Source organism: Acipenser ruthenus, chromosome 1 (assembly GCF_902713425.1).
Source record: "Acipenser ruthenus chromosome 1, fAciRut3.2 maternal haplotype, whole genome shotgun sequence".
NCBI classification, from domain to species: Eukaryota; Metazoa; Chordata; class Actinopteri; order Acipenseriformes; family Acipenseridae; genus Acipenser; species Acipenser ruthenus.
This window is the reverse complement of record NC_081189.1, coordinates 83,693,252-83,712,517: the sequence shown is the minus strand read 5'-3', so window position 1 is coordinate 83,712,517 and position 19,266 is coordinate 83,693,252. Positions and strand designations below refer to the sequence as shown.

The 19,266-nt window shown below is 39.1% G+C and overlaps 1 protein-coding gene across 1 annotated transcript in view; it reads right to left on the bottom strand.

The window, feature by feature from the left end:
- Nucleotides 1-8,306: 8,306 nt before the first annotated feature.
- LOC117421063 (H/ACA ribonucleoprotein complex non-core subunit NAF1-like) overlaps nucleotides 8,307-19,266 on the bottom strand; it is a 59,565-nt gene continuing 48,605 nt past the window's right edge. Inside the window, exons 8-9 of the mRNA XM_059031262.1 lie at nucleotides 16,175-16,268; nucleotides 8,307-10,106 (exon numbers count right to left, since the gene is read on the bottom strand). Of these exons, the coding sequence (XP_058887245.1) occupies nucleotides 9,658-10,106; nucleotides 16,175-16,268 (543 nt within the window). The 3' untranslated portion in view covers nucleotides 8,307-9,657. The remainder of the gene's footprint in view (nucleotides 10,107-16,174; nucleotides 16,269-19,266) is intronic.

Genomic DNA, 19,266 nt, shown 5'->3' with positions numbered 1-19,266 from the left:
TGGGACATTGCTAAGTCACAAGGGACCAGACGGATAGGAAGCACCAATTAGCTTTGCATCCTAACCGCAACTAAAAGAAAATACAGCTAAATCGACAACACCAACCAGTATTTGGATGTGATTTTGTGATCTATACAGATCTTAAACCACTACTTGGACAGTTACATCATGCCAATCCTATGCCACAGGTGCTATCACCAGGCAGCTAAGGTGGAGTTTGATGCTGGGAGCCTACGACCAGGAGTTGTGTTACAGGCCAGGAAGACAATTATAGCTAATGCTGATGCACTTAGCCACCTGCCATTTGCAGACTCCTGATTTTGAAGTACCACCACCCCGTGAAGTTTTATTATTGGAATTTGTTCCTAATGTGCCATTACATGCTGAACAAATTGCTGCATTTACTGTTAAAGACCCTTTTTTATCCAGAGTACTACATTGGATTTTGCATGATTGGATAGAAAATTGGTCGACAGCTGCTTTAGCCATTCATTCGATGCAAAGGGAGTTGTCAGCGCACACGGATTGTATTTTATCGAGGAGCCGCAGTGTTTCCTGAACTGGCAAGGGAGGAGGTTCTTATGATTCTGCACACCACTCATAGAATATTGTGCACGTAAAAGCACTAGTAGGAAGTTATGCATGGTGGCCCGTAATGGATGCACAGGTAGAGGTTGTTAAGTTATGCAACATGTCAAGAGACACAGCATGTTCCACCAAAAGCTCCATGTTCACGACTGTATGTTGATTTTGCTGGACCATTTTAAGGGAAGATTTTCCTTATCATGTCATCTCCAGTCTACGACAACTTTTTTGTGAAACGTGGTTTACCTGATGTAAATGTGTCCAACGACGGCATCGCCTTTACGTCAGCCGAGTTCCAGCAATTTGTCCAGCGCAAATTTAATCCAACAGGTGGACCATAGCGCCCTATCACCCCTCCTCTGATGGGCAGGTTGAATGCATGACAAAGACAACAAAGGAGGCATTGAAGAGAATTGCAGTGGGGGATTGGCCAACACGGTAAGCCAGATTCTTACTTGCTCAACATACTACGTCCCACTCAACAACTGGGAAGAGTCCTGCTAAGTTACTTATGAATAGAAGATTAAGAACTGCTCTAGATTGGCTACATCCAGATATTCATGCCGATATGCAGCAAAAGCAAGAAGGAGCTGCTCAGCAGAGCCAAGGCACTCTTCATTTGTTCTGTCCTCAAGATCTAGTGCAAATAAGAAATGATGTTGCCAGGCCAAAGTGGATCCCTGCTACCATTGTGGAGGTTGCTGGACATGGCCGAGACCCCAGGCGGCCAGGTCCAGTGCCGCCATGAATACCAGACGAGAGAAGGAACACCAGAGCTGTTATTTTGTTGCCACCATCCGAGCCAGCTCCAGAGACTTCAAGTCACGAGCCACAGGATATGCAACCCTCTGACCTGTTGCTAGATTAACAGTGCTAACACCATTTACACCAGAGGGAAACCCTAGCCTTCCTGTCTTGCTACCTAAGACACCTGTTCTAAGAAATGAAACCGCTTCCCTATAACCCCAGTGATCCGACCCCATCGTTATTGTGCTTTTTCCCAAAAGATTAGAGGACGATGTAAACTGGGGAGAAGCTGCAACTCAGTTAAAGATGCATTCATGTTCTGGTGTTCCTAAATCATTGTATGAAACCAATTATTACAGCAATCAGATTCCGGCCTGCTTATTATAAAACAACAGCCACGCATGAAGGGACCATAATAATAACTTTCTTAATTAGAGTTATTTCCAAAGTGCATTTAAAACAGCAGACTTGTTTACACACCGAGCAAACTGACTGTCCCTTTTTGTTTTCTGTGCAGAAAATGACAGGCAGGCGTGCTGTGGCTAGGAACACAGTGTAAAATGTTATATTAGGTTTGTAATATCCATTCAAATAGGCAACACAGATGTGTGAACAAAAGTATGCATTTGTTACTTTATTTACTGTGATAATAACCAAACCTTTAAAAAAATATTTGCAGCATTAGAAAAACACTCTCAAAAGCCCTTTATCAATTCTCTCTAGAGATCAATTAGTTTTGGGGATTTTTTTTTTTTCACTTCTAAAGCCCAATTGAAATTGAAGAGCTCAACGATTACAGGATTGAGGTCACACTTTCAAATGCAAATAAGATCACTGAAAGGAGATATCATAAGAGAAATTATCCTTTGGGTATATACAAAAAGAAGCAAAGGCAATTAGACGACAGAAACTAAGAAACAAATATATATTGTCTATGTAACTAAAGAGTTGAATCCTTTTAAAACATAAAAAGGTATTCAGAATTTTGAACCAACAAAGGTGAACATAGTATAAGAAATACTACATTGTTGTGTTTCAAAGAATTAAAGGGAGTTCATTAAATTTGCAAAACACTGGACAAGGTCTTCTATTTGAACACTTCCTAGGGCACACAACGTATTCACAGTTAACTACTAATTAGTGTCAGTTTTAATTTTGCAACATTCCCCCTGGCTTCTACGTTTATCCTCTGGAAATATCCACTCTCGCTAAAGACAGCATACATTACAGAGGTCTACTTAAATCTGAAGCTCTAAGTTTGATCAGAAACAAAATATTCTGTGTGTAAAATTGAAGACATCAAACAAACACATATTGTATATTGTAGATCAGATCTTCACCATACAAGTAAATTAAATCTCAATGTTGTTCTTTTGAAAATCTCAACTTCACATTTTTATTAAAGTCACTTTAAGATGCCAAATGATTAATCCAACGATTTGTTTACAACTTCTAGGTTGAAACTGAAATTGTCAGTAATACCGTTTACTGAATTGCACTAGAACGTAATGACCCAATGTATTAGGCTTGATTTCAGGCCATTAGAATTTTAAAGTATCTATTACGATTGGAATTTGAAACAGAAGCACGTTCTTCTCTGTGACAAATGTGTTTTGTTCAGTGACTTTGAGCAGGACTTCTAGTCTAAACCTTTATCCAACATTATTATTTATTTTTAAATGCATTTGTTATATTTTTTATTGATATATTTTAAGAAAAAATGGCTTCTTAAATGTGTACAATTAGTTTAAAAATATTAGGATTTACAATCCAGCTTTGTATTCTGTTTACTGATACATGCCATCTCCAGTCATATCAGATATGTTACAGTAGCTTAGTTGTTCTGGAATGATATCACTTTTACTGCAATGGCACATCTGGTCATCATATTCAGAAGTAAATCAAAATTAAGAATTAAAACGATTTACAAAAACTGATGATAAATGTAAGAATCTCAACAAATCTATATAACATGCTGAAAAGATGGATAGTAAATGTACCACAAACAGGTCTGTTTTTTAAAACGACCAAATCTTTACAATTCATCATGATTTCCATTACACGAGAGTAGATGTTAAAACTTCATGCTGATTTGAACTCGGCTCTCGCCAAGATAAGCACCAACTAAGACGTAGCTTTACAGTAAACTAATGTGATCCATATGTGTCTCCATCCATTTACGTTTCCTTCCATATGATGATGTAGATATCCTTCTGTCTGGTGTTAATGGCTGAAGTGTAATGCTGGCTCCAGGGATCAGCTTATTTTGCCTCCCTGGCGCATCAGCACACACAACGGCTGCAATGCTGGCTCCGGGGATCAACCAAAGTGCGGCCTCCCCAGCGCATCAGCATGACAACCGTCTGGATTGAGCTAAGTAGGGTACATCTCTGGGGTTTTCAAGTGGGCACCTTCCATCCTCAGTGTTTCGTCGACTAGCCCACGACACCTCAAGAGGGCTCGACGGTGATTCTGGCGTCCCAGCATCACCCCCCTCCGTCCCCCACTCAACTCAGCCCAGCTTACTTACCTGTCCCCAGCCAGAATCTTTCCGTCTCAACCACAGCCAGTTGCTGCTCCTCTCTGCTGCTTCAGATAAGTTCTTCACTGTGCGACGCAACTCTTGGCCACTGAATCCGACGTCTCTGAGAAACCGGGTTGTAGAGTGTGCCACAAATCCTCGACAACCCACTTCCACTGGGTAAACCCGAACTCTCCATCCTCGCTGTTCCGCTTCAGTGGCTAGTTGAGCATACCGCAGTTTCTTCCTCTCATACGCCTCATCTACAGCATCCTCCCATGGCACTGTTAACTCTACCAGGTGAACAAGGCGTGCTGATCCAGACCACAAGACAATATCTGGTCGAAGGTTAGTGGTGGCAATCTCAGGTGGAAAAATAAGCCGTTGACCAACATCTGCCAACATATTCCAGTCTCTAGCAGCTTCCAGTTGTCCTGGGCGAGGATTGGTTTTAACACCTTTTCTTGGTGGTTGCTCTCCTGGGCGGAGGAATGTTGTCTTTTGTGTGTAATGTTTTGATGGAACAGGTGGCAACTTATTGGTCTTGTTACGCTTGTCTTCCAATGCTAAGGCCAAACATCGCAGCACCTGGTCATGGCGCCAAGTAAACCGTCCTTGGCTAAGAGCCACCTTACATCCTGTCAAAATGTGCCTTAATGTTGCAGGTGATGAACACAAAGGACATGAGGGATCCTCTCCTACCCAGAGGTTTAGGTTCTGTGGTGATGGGAGAACATCATATGTTGACCTGATGAGGAAACTGATCCTGCTCTGTTCCATTGACCATAGGTCTTTCCAGCCAATCTTGCGTTGTTCCACACTCTCCCATCTCATCCATTCTCCCTGTTTGGCCTGGGAAATGGCCTTTATACACCTCATCCTCTCCTCCTGCTTTTGCACCTCGTTGACTACCAGCTTCCTCCTTTGAGCTGGGGCCGCTTTGTGCCATGTAGGAGGAGTTGAACTGAAACCAAGACCCCCTCTTCCATGCTGAACTTGCCCCATGATATCACCAATTCGAAGGGCAGCCTTTGCATCTTCCACAGCTTCCTTTGCCGCCCACTTTCTTCCAGTTTTCAACACAGGTGCTGCCTCCCTCACGCATTTATCGCGTGACTCTACTAATGTCATTTCCAGTCTGACCTTGGCGCACTTAAACTCCTCGGTTAGAGCAGAGACTGGTAGCTGCAGTATTCCTTTACCATAAAGTCCCACTCTGCTGAGGCAGCGTGGAACTCCCAACCATTTCCTGATGTATGAACTGATTAAAGCTTCCAGCTTCTCTACTGTTGTCAAAGAAACCTCGTACACAGTCAGTGGCCACAGCAACCTCGGCAGTAGACCAAACTGAAAGCACCAGAGTTTTAGTTTACCTGGTAGAGCGCAGCTGTCTATGCTCTTCAACCCTTCCACTGCTTGTTGTCTAACTTCTCCCACACGAACTGTGTCCTTTAGATCCCCGTCGTACCATCTCCCAAGACTCTTCACTGGCTTCTCAGACACTGTTGGTATTGCCTCACCATTAATGAAGAATGTTTTATCTACTACTTTGCCTTTAATTATAGAGATGCTCCTTGATTTAGTGGGCTTGAATTGCATTCGTGCCCATTCAATGTTATTGGTTAATTTGCCCAATAATCGATTAGTGCAGGCTACTGTTGTAGTCATGGTTGTCATGTCATCCATATATGCTCGAATTGGTGGTAGTCGCAATCCAGAAGCCAAGCGCTCTCCTCCTACTACCCATTTTGATGCCCTAATGATTACTTCCATTGCCATGGTAAAAGCCAGTGGAGAAATGGTGCATCCTGCCATTATTCCAACCTCTAGGCATTGCCATGTAGTGCTGAATTCTGAAGTTGAAAAACTGAATTGCAAATCTCCAAAATAGGCTTTCACTAAATTTGTTATTGTCATCGGTACACTGAAAAAATCAAATGCTGCCCAAAGTAGTTCATGTGGCACTGAACCATATGCATTAGCCAAATCCAGGAATGTCACATGGAGCTCCTTCCTCTCCTTTTTAGCTGATTGAATTTGTTGCCAGATCACATTGATGTGTTCTAAGCAACCTGGGAAACCTGGAATGCCCGCTTTTTGTATTGAAGTGTCAATGAAGCAGTTCTTTAATAGGTAAGCTGACAATCTCTGAGCAATAATGCTGAAGAAAATCTTGCCTTCTACGTTTAATAGGGAAATGGGACGAAACTGACTGATGCTTGTAGAATCTTTTTCTTTAGGTATAAAGACTCCACCTGCTCGGCGCCATGCTCTTGGTACAACCTGTTTTTCCCATGCCACTTTCATCAATTTCCACAGAATTCGTAGAACTCCTGAAGCACTCTTGTACACTCTGTACGGAACTCCATTAGGCCCTGGAGATGATGAAGCCCTTGCTTTTTTCACAGCTTGCTCTATTTCTTTCCACTTAGGTGCACAGTCCTCCATTTGGTATTCTGGTGGATTGATAGGTGGGATGTCTGACGGAATTGACATAGACTCCTGCCTTTTTGAATCTGTATGTGTTTCCTCCAAATATCTCTCCAGCTCAACCTTAGATGCTTTTAGTGTGCCATTCTTCTCACTGGTGAATAACTTCTTTACAAATTTGAATGGGTCTTTATAAAAGTTAGCTCTCGCACGCTCCTTCTTTTTGTAGCGTTTCCGTAGGCGCTCAGCTCTGCGCAATGTTGCAAGCTTATCTTTTATGACCTTTTGTAAGAGATTGAGTCCCTCCTTCTGACTTTGTTCTGCTCTTCTCCATTGGTTCCTCAGCTGTCTCCTTTCTCTAACTAAGCGTTCAATCTCCTGCTGCCGTCTAGACTTTCCAGGAATAGTTTGTACTTTTTCCTTCCTTTTTTCAACTCCAAACCTCTCACTTCCATATGCGTAGATGATGTCCCCAAATTTATCCAGCTTCTTTTCAACTGTTCCACTTAATCTTTCCAATGCAACGCAGAGATCTGTGTTTACTGTGTCCCATGCAGTTTTCTCACAAGCTCTTGGCCATTTAACTCCAGGCTTGTGCCCGTTGAGGTTCTTTTCTCTCTTATGCTGGTTTGTCTGACCGGGTTCACAAGGATCATTAGGTTCATCACTAACTGTGTCCATGCAAGTCCTCCTCACATCTATGACAGGGGTGCTGATATCCTGCGAACTGTGGTTTGCTTCCTGTCGCTGGATTTCATTCGACTGAATTGACTGACTTCGTAAGAAGTACTGATCAATGCGAGGCCCTTGTCCCTTCTCCCTCAAGCATTTCATTCTCCCTTGATGAATCTTCAAACCCCTGACCGTTGTCGCCTTGCTCCAGCCGCAGACACAAACCTGGAGTTCCATGTCTTTGTTAACTGCAGATCTTGAACTAGTCTTTTGTGAAGTACTCTCCATACTCATATCCGTTTCCGTTCCTAAGTCGTTAACCGTGTTGTCCAACGTTGAGTCATCTTCCGCCCCCGCTCTCGCAGACTCTAGGGGTATTTTTCTCTTTAATTTCTTAGAAGCCTTGGGCGGGTGTCTCCAGCATCCTGTAAACACAGAGCTGGATACTGCCGACAAGGGTAGCTAACCCTTACCAGCCCCAATGGGGTCTCTTTCCTCCTGTCAGCTGTCTCTCCAGGCTGTCACAAGGTCTTTCCCTTGTTGCCAGCTGCGCTATTCACAGCAGTCACTGGACGTATCCAGATCTTCATGATTTCCATTACACGAGAGTAGATGTTAAAACTTCATGCTGATTTGAACTCGGCTCTCGCCAAGATAAGCACCAACTAAGACGTAGCTTTACAGTAAACTAATGTGATCCATATGTGTCTCCATCCATTTACGTTTCCTTCCATATGATGATGTAGATATCATAGTTTGTCATGTGGTGCCAAGACTAAACAGGATGAAATAAAGCCTGGTACATTGCTGAATGTGCTGTTAAATTGAATTACTATATTTGTTATTATTTAAGGGGTTATATGCTAAAATGTTTGAATTTCTTGAACAAATTACCTTATAGAAACTGGATGCATTTAAAAAAAAAAACAAAAAAACTTTTTATACTTGCCATCTGCCCTTTACAATATGTGGACCCAGTACAGGTAGAAACTACATCCATCACTTCTCATGCAGCATTATAATGGAACCACTACCAGATTAGGAAGTCTGTATCATCCATATCCTATGTCCATCAGGAATCTCAGTATTAAATCCTACATTTCATTATTATTGTTCTGCTTACAATACCTCGTACACCACGCTTTACAATGCTTTCACATATTACACCGTTTTATTTTTTTAAACTTGAACTTATTGATCCTTGTGTTTATCTTAGTAGAATGTGAGGAGTTTATTTTAAAATAGTTTCAGCTTTCTACCTTTATAATACAGTTAATCTATAACAATACACTGTAGTAAGTCTATAGATATTAAGAATAGAACAAATTATGAATTCACCAAAAAATGTATCTTTGATTTCTTTGTATATTTTACTTTCTATATTCCCCATACAAAGTATGCATTTTATTTCTTGCAGTTTGAATAGGACATCAAAATGACCACACAAATGAACAACAAATGTACACTATTTTATAGCACATACATTGAGTGGAACAGTGGATTCCACTTTCATTTTAACTGACAGATTAGTCCTAAAGTTAAAATTAATACAGGGGAGAAAAAAAAAAAAAGATGTATAATGTAAATAAACTATATAAAAAGAATGGGGAAATAATGTGGTCTAATTATATTTACACAACAACGCACAGAAACTATTCTTCAAATCGTCTAATAGCATGGTTTATATTTTCCACATAGTGGTTTATGGGTTGCTTCCCATGATCAGTCTAACTTGGTCCACTTGATCATATCAGCTAAATGAATTAACTGGATCTTCCGATTGGTAAGGGGCAATTGGAACTAATTTTGTAGAATTCCTGGGGATTTTCTAGTCCTGAAGTTAGTCCATTTCTAGTGGACTAAACCACTGGTATGCTGAATTGACCCATACTGATCCAAAGCCCACTTTCATCTAGTCCATACCAAATTATTTGTTACAATCTAGTGAGCTCTTATCAGTGTTTATTTCTGCACCATATAGACCATCAGGATCTGTCCAGGAACCAAGATGATTATAACAATTAATTTGGTATGACTGCAGCAACTAGATAAAGGGGAGATCTGCAACACCATGACTCCAAGGGCTGCAATTTTGCAAATCTTATTACAGGATTGGATAGTAATAGGTCCAGAAATTTAGTTTAGTTGCTCTAAAAATGTTGCCTTTTGGACACCGTCTAGGCAAAATTATTTATATTTTTATAAATAATGAAAAACAATGTGTGTTTATTACTCTACATAACCTTTGGTTAACAAGAACATATTGTAAGTTTCAAGTTTTTATCATATTACAAGAAATTATAATGGAACAAGTACACAGAATACAGTAATAGTAATTATTAATGAAACTGCACTCTATGCATAATGAGTGACGTGTATGTTATGTTTTGGCAGACATAAATCGCCAATATAATAACAGAGTAACAAGAAAGGTGGAATTTTACTCATTTAAATATATGTTATTGGATGTGTTTGATGTGCAGTTATCTTTATTCGTATATACACATTGAAAGACAGTGATTCATTTCTAATATGATCTACCTCGAAAAGAAAGCAGATTTGGAAGATGTGTAAACCTCACCTTGCAAGGAAAACAAAAATACCCTTTTTAAATAACTTTTTTTTCTTTCTAAAAATAAAAATAAACTTGGGTAACCTGAAGTTTCATTTCCATGACCACTAAAACGAGGCTCATTGTGGGATTAATTTTGAGGTGTAAAACGAGCGCCTGGATAAGGTGGAGGAGGGGGAGGGGGAGGGGGAGGGGGTTGGAAAGGCACATTATGCAACAGCGGAGGGGGGCCCATCTCATGGTTTGGCCAATGCATATTCATATGAGGAGGAGGTGGGAATGGAGGCATTATGTTGGGCCATGGGTGCTGGAATTGTGGTGGGTAGGGGGAAGGCAACATAAAGTTTCCTTGGTCATAGGAGTGTGGTGGTGGAGGCGGAGGCGGCATCATTCTGTTGGCATAGGGCGGGAAACCTGAAGGTCTGAATGGTCTGTTAGAGTTGGGGTTGAACGGCCCTCTTGAGTAGGAGAATCCTCTGCCTGCAGGGTTTGGAAAGCCCTGGTACCCTCTCTCTTGTCTCGGAGGAGCATGGTGTTGCCACCTACACTGCATAGGCTCTTCGATATTTTTGTCTGCATCTGAGGAAAAAAAATAAATAATTTTTATATATTGTGAAGGACTCACCCTCACTCGGGTTCGTTGCCCCTTTAAGAACTTGACCCAGGAACACAGGAATGGATTTTTCAAGCGCTGACGCGCTATATTTTTAATAAACACAAAATTAACACCAACAAAATACAAAAGCAAAACAAACACCTAGCTCCTCTTGAGCACTAACTCGACTTGCAGGAACACCCTGACTAACGCGGGACAGCTAAGCTGTTTACCCGTCTTCCCAAACACACCGCTACAAACAGCACTTACTCTCTCTTCATTTGGCTACCTGGAGACAGCGCACCTACTGCCTCCTTCCACTCAGCAGCCCCGAACAGACTGCCTGCTCTTCTTTTAAACCCCGCACCTGGGCCTAATTTCCAATAACGCCCAGGTGCGGATGATAATTAAATAATAAAACAATTAACAAATCAATGAAACACAAATTAAACAAAAAGGTGCATTTCTCGCAGGGAGGTTTTAACCCCCTCCCTGCTGTCTCTCACAACCCGCTATCTTACAATATATATATATATATATATATATATATATATATATATATATATATATATATATATATATATATATATATAGACACACACACACACACACACACACACACAGTACTGTGCAAAAGTTTTAGGCAGGTGTGAAAAAATGCTGTGAAGTAAGAATGCTTTCAAAAATAGACATGTTAATAGATTATATTTATCAATTAACTCAATGCAAAGTGAGTGAACAGAAGAAAAATCTACATCAAATCAATATTTGGTGTGACCACCCTTTGCTTTCAAAACAGCATCAATTCTTCTAGGTACACTTGCACAAAGTCAGGGATTTTGTAGGCATAGTCAGGTGTATGATTAAACAATTATACAAAACAGGTGCTAATGATCATCAATTCAATATGTAGGTTGAAACACAATCATTAACTGAGAAGCAACTGAGGCTGCCTAAATCCACAGAAGAACTGTAGTTAGTTCTCCAAGATGTTTGGGCCAACCTACCTGCCGAGTTCCTTCAAAAACTGTGTGCAAGTGTACCTAGAAGAATTGATGCTGTTTTGAAGGCAAAGGGTGGTCACACCAAATATGAATTTGATTTAGATTTTTCTTCTGTTCACTCACTTTGCATTTTGTTAATTGACAAATATAAACTATTAACATGTCTATTTTTGAAAGCATTCTTAGTTTACAGCATTTTTTCACACCTGCCTAAAACTTTTGCACAGTACTATATATATATATATATATATATATATATATATATATATATATATATATATATATATATATATATATATATATATATATATACACATATACACACACACACACTACCGGTCAAAAGTTTTAGAACACCCCCATTTTTCCAGTTTTTATTGAAATTTAAGCAGTTCAAGTCCAGTGAATAACCTGAAATGGTACAAAAGTAAGCGGTAAACTGCCAGAGGTTAAAAAAAAAAAAAGTTTAGGTTACCAAAAACTGAAAAATAATGTACATTTCAGAGTTATACAAAAAGGTCTTTTTCAGGGAACAAGTAATGGGTTAACAACTTACAGCTGATCTGCAGCAATGGAAGTAAATTAAGCCTTGAAAGTTGATGCTAACAATTCCTACAGATGTCCCAACTTTTGTTGATTACTTACAAACCCTCTGTCTGTATAAAAGCAGTGTTGGAACAGACTGTGTTACTACACCCTCTTAAGCATTATTTGGACAGTATTGTACTGCAGGAAGTAGTATATTGCTCTCATAATGGCGAGAAAAAGGCAATTAACAAAGGAAGACAGACAAACCATTATAACCCTTAAAAGTGTAGGTCTTTCCTTTAGAGAAATTGCAAAGAAAGCCAAGGTGTCAGTGAGTACAGTTTCCTACACCATCAAAAGGCACTTGGAAACTGGAGGAATCTCTGACAGGAAGAGGTCTGGCAGACCCAAAGCCACAACAGAATCAGAAGACATGTTTCTGAGAGTCAACAGCTTGCGTGATAGGCGGCTCACAGGACAACAGCTTCAAGCACAGCTTAACACTGGTCGAAGTAAGCAAGTCTCAGTTTCAACTGTGAAGAGAAGACTTCGAGCTGCAGGTTTGACAGGTCGAGTGTCAGTAAGAAAGCCATTGCTAAGATGGCAAAATAAGAAAAAGAGGCTTGCCTGGGCCAGTGGACTACTGAAGACTGGAAGAAGGTCTTATGGACCGGTGAATCAAAATTTGAAATCTTCGGTTCATCACGCAGGGTTTTTGTACGCCGTCGAGTAGGCGAAAGGATGGTTCCTCGGTGTGTGACACCAACTGTCAAACATGGAGGAGGAAGTGTGATGGTCTGGGGCTCTTTTGCTGGATCCAGAGTTGGCGACTTGCACAGAGTGAGTGGCACCCTGAACCAAAACTGCTACCACAGCATTTTGCAGCGCCATGCAATACCCTCTGGTATACGCCTAGTTGGTCAGGGGTTCATCCTACAGCAAGATAATGACCCAAAACGTACCTCCAGGCTATGTCAGAACTACCTTAAAAGAAAAGAACAAGACGGTAGGCTTCAAATCATGGAATGGCCAGCACAGTCTCCAGACTTAAACCCCATCGAGCTGGTTTGGGATGAACTGGACAGAAGGGTGAAAGCAAAGCAACCTACAAGTGCAACACATTTGTGGGAACTTCTGCAACAGTGTTGGGAAGAACTTTCCGAACAATATTTGATTTCCATTGTAGAAAGAATGCCACGAGTGTGTTCGGCTGTTATATCTGCAAAAGGTGGCTACTTTGATGAGTCAAAAATTTAGATTAAATTTTGTTAAACAAAACGATTCCATGATTTCTTTTTTATCTCCAATTGTTTATTTGTTCTATGCTTTAATTTCAGAGTACATTTAGACATTAAACTGCGTAAATTTCAATAAAAACTGGAAAAATGGAGGTGTTCTAAAAATTTTTACCGGTAGTGTATATAGTAGTTGAACCCCCATTATCTGGGTCTCCGTATTAACTGAGCCACCCATTTCCAAGTTGCCACCAACAGCGCACACATTTAAATGCAGTAAATGTTCCTGTCTACTTGCTGGTAACGGTTTCATTTTGCATTGTAATAATGTTGCACCTTTTCAGTGCTGCAAAATGGCTTCAACTGCCTCAGGCAGCAAACGAAAACATGTTGTACTAACTTTACCAATTAAACTAGAGATTTTAGATAAAATAAAAAAGGGAGAGTGACTGAAAAAATTGCAGATGACTATGATCTGGGAAAGAGCACGGTATCTGACATTAAAACGCAGTGCTGAGCAGATTATGAAATATATTCTACTCGTGGGCCATCATCACGGAAGAGCATGAAACAAGCCAAGGATGCTAATCTCGATGAAGCTATTGGTGGTTTATAAAGGCGAGAGGGGAAGTCACCCCTATCAGTGGCCCTTTGCTATGAGAAGGCTAAGAACTTAAATCAAGCTTTGGGAGGGGGTGAATGTTTCACTGCTAGTCAGGGATGGCTGGACCGTTTTAAAAAGCATCACAACATTCTTAAATCACTGAGGAAACACTGTCTGCCAATTCAGGGGTTACTGTTGACTAAAAAATAAATAAAATATATTATAGATGAGCACAACTCAGGACATATTGGGTGCGGGCAGGACCCATGTCACTTCATTTACCAAATTAGTATTTTTGATCTTGCTTTGTTTTAAAAGTATTTAAAAAAAAAAGTCCTGTTTTCTTTTGACCAGCTTTGAATCAGCTGCACTTCATTATTCCTGCCACCATGTGGCAAAAGAAAGCAGAAAATACATTAAACAAAACAGCAGGGAGTGCTGTGGTCTTAAAGACTAAGCTTTAAAAGACAAATTGTCAGAGCGCAGTTAAACTGCACATGGTTTATTGTTCATGCTCGCTCAAATGAGAGGAGTGAAGCCCTGTTCACCGTTGCGGAACAGTATCGCTACACTGTCTGTTCACACTGCAGTTGTTACCGCCGCCGTATAAAAGTTTTGTACCTGTACAGTTGTGATACGCATTGGAACAGTGAAGTGTGGACAGGAGGACCGCTATGACAACGGAATGGATGTGTCTGAGGCATGCGCAGCACACTTACACCAAGGATATTACCAAGATTCTCACCTCTGCCTTTACATTTGCCTGCTTGTTTCATTAATGTGTTGGTTTTTGTATATTTACAGACTAGTTACAGTAGTAAATGAGTAACATTTCAATCAATGGTTAAACTAAAAACATATAAAAATGAAAGTCCAATACCAATAAATTCAAGTTTTACAATTGCACCTGTCTGTACTGTGTGAAACACGTATCTGTTTTCTGCGCATGCGCCATTTCTGCTAAAATAAGCTCAAAGCAGCTCAATCCAACACCGCTCCATTGACTGTCAATAGAAAATCTTCACCAGAGTTCTCTATCCCACAACACTTTGCCTGCAGCGGAGGCCCCCATAGAGAGTCAGTGGATTGGTGTATCTTGTGTACAGAATATCTCTGATGTAAATGTATCGATATAAACCAGTTAAATGTGGAGAGGTATATCGCAACATTATCGGTCTTCTACTGGAGTTGAAAAGTGAGTTAGGACAGTGTAACCGTAAAATGGAGAAGATCAATCTAGCAAGAATCTAAAATGATCTGCAGCATGTATGAATGTAAATATGTATTTATCCTACTGGTAAAGTACTTGTACAATTCCAACTATAATGATTCACTACTCTATTATACAGTCCTGTTAACTGTGTGTTTGTTAATAAACGCAAGAAAGGTGGAAATTAAAATTCAAAAAGTGTTGAACTTAATTCACTGAAGTCCAGTGATAAATAAAAGCACAACAGTGTAATAGTCTGAAGATGACAAACATCTTGCTATATCATCGGGGTGTGGAAAATCAGTCATATAGTATATGTTATATACACAAATGTGAATAACTTGTGCTTTGAAAATAGCCTCTCAGTGATTTTTTTAAAATCATATTTAGAACTGTACCACACGATTACTCAGTCTCTAACCTACATATTAAAAAAAAAAATCATCATTAGATGAGTTTTCATACTTTGTTAATTGTAGTTTTCCATATACTTACTGAAAAACTGACTAAAAATGAAAATAAAATCTAACATTAAATACTGTACTACTACTATGACTTCCCGTAGTTTCTTTGATTACATGGTGTTAAATTAAATATGTAACAGATGGTAATTTTTTTTTTGTCTCAATCCTAAAATTCTAGGTGATGCAAAACAGCCATTTCTGTGATTTTCTTTATTGCTTTTATTCAAGCTTGCAATTCAACAGCTGAAATCACTCCATGTCCAGTGTCCAATCAACTGTCTCACTAATAAGGTGATTAAGTGCATATGCTTCAGTCATAGTCACTCAAGTGTGTCATGGTCAAGGATGAATGATCGAGTGATTAAAAAGAAACCAAAAACATTTTGTCAATGTCCATCATTCATATACCTTATTTTTTTTTCGAAAATAAATGTGTTCTAATAGTTTTTTGGCTTAATGTTTTTGAAAATCATTACTTGTTCCCCCCATAAAGTACTTATTTTGAAATAAACAATATCAGATGACTTGTGATAGAACAGTTTATTTTATGTTGTTGAAGTCCACGGCTGATTTACATGTGTTTTTCATACAATATGCATGTATCAATTGAGTGGATGTTGTCTATGCAATGTAGAAATACTGTAGTTGTTTTAAATGTTACTAGAAGTAAGAGCTACCCTTTTAAAAATACAATTAAGGGTCTTTATACACAGACCTATTCGTCATCATCCCCCCCAAGCACACTTTTACCCTTGACGACACCTCTGTGTATGATACCCACGATCATACTTGGCCTAAGGATTACAGAATATAGGTGTGCACAGAGTATGAACACAATATCTCAAACTGGTCTCTTTCAAAACAACATTACATGGCCACAATCACAAGTCAAAGTAAGGGACACCATTTGATTTAAACAAGGAGTTTCCATAACAATGAAAATATGAGATATTAAGTTGAATTGGCGACAGAACATACAAGCTCCACAGTTATGCTTAAATACTCACTTAACAGATTTTGATCAAATCTTTGTTTCGTCTGAGGCTTTTTCTTCTTCTTTTTAAATTCTTTTTCTTTTTCATCATCACTGAAATCCAAAGCCTAGAAAATGAATACAAAAAAAAAAAAAAAACACACAATTGGAGATAGTACCGCTAATGTAATCAAAAATACATACTGCCACTAGCATCCTTACTGGCTTTAAAAAAAAAATAATAATAATAGCACAGAGTTTACATTATATGCATTACATTTACATATAGTGGGAATTAGTGTTGGAGCAAACACAGGTTTTTCATTTTAGAATTCAATTATTATTTAACTTTGAATTCGCTGGAAAACAGTATAATGCATACTATATTACAGAAAATATCTACTGGGAATAAAATAAATCCAGTACCCTATCAAATGAGCAATTAAGGAAAGGAGAGAAACACTCATCCATAGAGTAGAATCTGTGTTTGTTATTTAAGATTTTACTTGTGCATTGGTTTCCTTTGCATGATTGATACTTCCAATACTTATACTTTATATATATATATATAAATCAGTATATACAGACGTGCTCAAATTTGTTGGTACCCTCATTGAAATAATGCTTCATTCCTCCTGAAAAGTGATGAAATTAAAAGCTATTTTATCATGTATACTTGCATGCCTTTGGTATGTCATAGAATAAAGCAAAGAAGCTATGAAAAGAGATTAATTATTGCTGATTCTAAAAAGATATTCTAAAATGGCCTGGACACATTTGTTGGTACCCCTTAGAAAAGATAATAAATAATTGGATTATAGTGATATTTCAAACTAATTAGTTTCTTTAATTAGTATCACACATGTCTCCAATCTTGTAATCAGTCATTCAGCCTATTTAAATGGATTATGGAGTCACTGTGCAGTGCTGGTATCATTGTGTGCACCACACTGAACATGGACCAGAGAAAGCAAAGGAGAGAGTTGTCTGAGGAGATCAGAAAGAAAATAATAGACAAGCATAGTAAAGGTAAAGGCTACAAGACCATCTCCAAGCAGCTTGATGTTCCTGTGACAACAGTTGCAAATATTATTAAGAAGTTTAAGGTCCATGGAACTGTAGCCAACCTCCCTGGGCGTGGCCGCAAGAGGAAAATCGACCCCAGATTGAACAGAAGGATAGTGCGAATGGTAGAAAAAGAACCAAGGATAACTGCCAAAGAGATACAAGCTGAACTCCAAGGTGAAGGTACGTCAGTTTCTGATCGCACCATCTGTCGCTTTTTGAGCGAAAGTGGGCTCCATGGAAGAAGACCCAGGAGGACTCCACTTTTGAAAGAAAAACATAAAAAAGCCAGACTGGAATTTGCTAAAATGCATATTGACAAGCCACAATCCTTCTGGGAGAATGTCCTTTGGACAGATGAGTCAAAACTGGAGCTTTTTGGCAAGTCACATCAGCTCTATGTTCACAGACAAAAAAATGAAGCTTTCAAAGAAAAGAACACCATACCCACAGTGATACATGGAGGAGGCTCGGTTATGTTTTGGGGCTGCTTTGCTGCGCCTGGCACAGGGTGCCTTGAATCTGTGCAGGGCACAATGAAATCTCAAGACTATCAAGACATTCTGGAGCGAAATGTACTGCCCAGTGTCAGAAAGCTCTGTCTCAGTCGCAGGTCATGGGTCCTCCAACAGGATAATGACCCAAAACACACAGCTAAAAGCACCCAAGAATGGATAAGAACAAAACATTGGACTATTCTGAAGTGGCCTTCTGTAAGTCCTGATCTGAATCCTATCGAACATCTATGGAAAGAGCTGAAACCTGCAGTCTGGAGAAGGCACCCATCAAACCTGAGACAGCTGGAGCAGTTTGCTCAGGAAGAGTGGGCCAAACTACCTGTTAACAGGTGCAGAAGTCTCATTGAGAGCTACAGAAAACGTTTGATTGCAGTGATTGCCTCTAAAGGTTGTGCAACAAAATATTAGGTTAGCGGTCCCATCATTTTTGTCCATGCCATTTTCATTTGTTTTCTTATTTACAATATTATGTTGAATAAAAAATCAAAAGCAAAGTCTGATTTCTATTAAATATGGAATAAACAATGGTGGATGCCAATTACTTTTGTTAGTTTCAAGTTATTTCAGAGAAAATTGTGCATCCTTCGTTTTTTGTGGAGGGGTAGCAACAAATTTGAGCACGTCTGTATATAAAATCAGTGTATGTGTATATGTAATGCAAATACATTAAGCAGTGTTTGTTCAAATATTTGTCCCAGCACTGCATATATTGATTTTCTTCTTTACTGTGATAGATTTATTGGTCCTGCTTCTATATTTAGTTTCTATATTTTGCTGTGGCACTGCCTGGGAGAATTTTATTAGCAAACGTTAGTGCTAATTGAATGCATCTATAAGGGAAGACTAGTATCCAATAAACCCTGGACCTGTCTGACAAATTTACCCTACTGTAAGGCCAAGCATGTACTAATAAAATAAAAGTGTATTTAACTGAAGTTTAAACTAAAACTGCCTAATATTAGAAACCTTAATGCTATGCATAACTGCATTCCAGTAATGGTTAGTTCCTGTAGCCTAGAAGTGCTGCTGCTTTTTATCTGAAAGTGTGACTGAGCGATACAACTTCTGCATAAGTGATGGATTATGAATGGGGAAGCATGAACACGAGAACGGATAGTTTATTTATTCCATTTAATTTCATTCCAGTACGAGACTGGAATTACATAAATAAATACATCAATAAAATAGTAATTTGTACAGAAAATATACAATGTTAAATAATGAACTGATCTGAACTAAAAAAAAAAAAAGATCCACAGTGGATCTGAATGGAGGGAATATCAGAGGTCTCTTTTGAGTTATATAAAACCCTGTAAATAACATGAAAGGAAGATTATAAACTGTAGTTAGAGTTGCTGTTTTAATGTATGAAGGGTGCTTTCATTATTTCAAGTACACATTATGTTCTCACATTTCATGATAACAGTCTTTACAATGGTCACTGGTAGTGTCCAAAATAAATTTACTTCACCACTAGACAATGTACTCGTAACGTACACCGTCTGCAAAATGCAGCGTAAAATGCTTTTAGCACAACATCTAA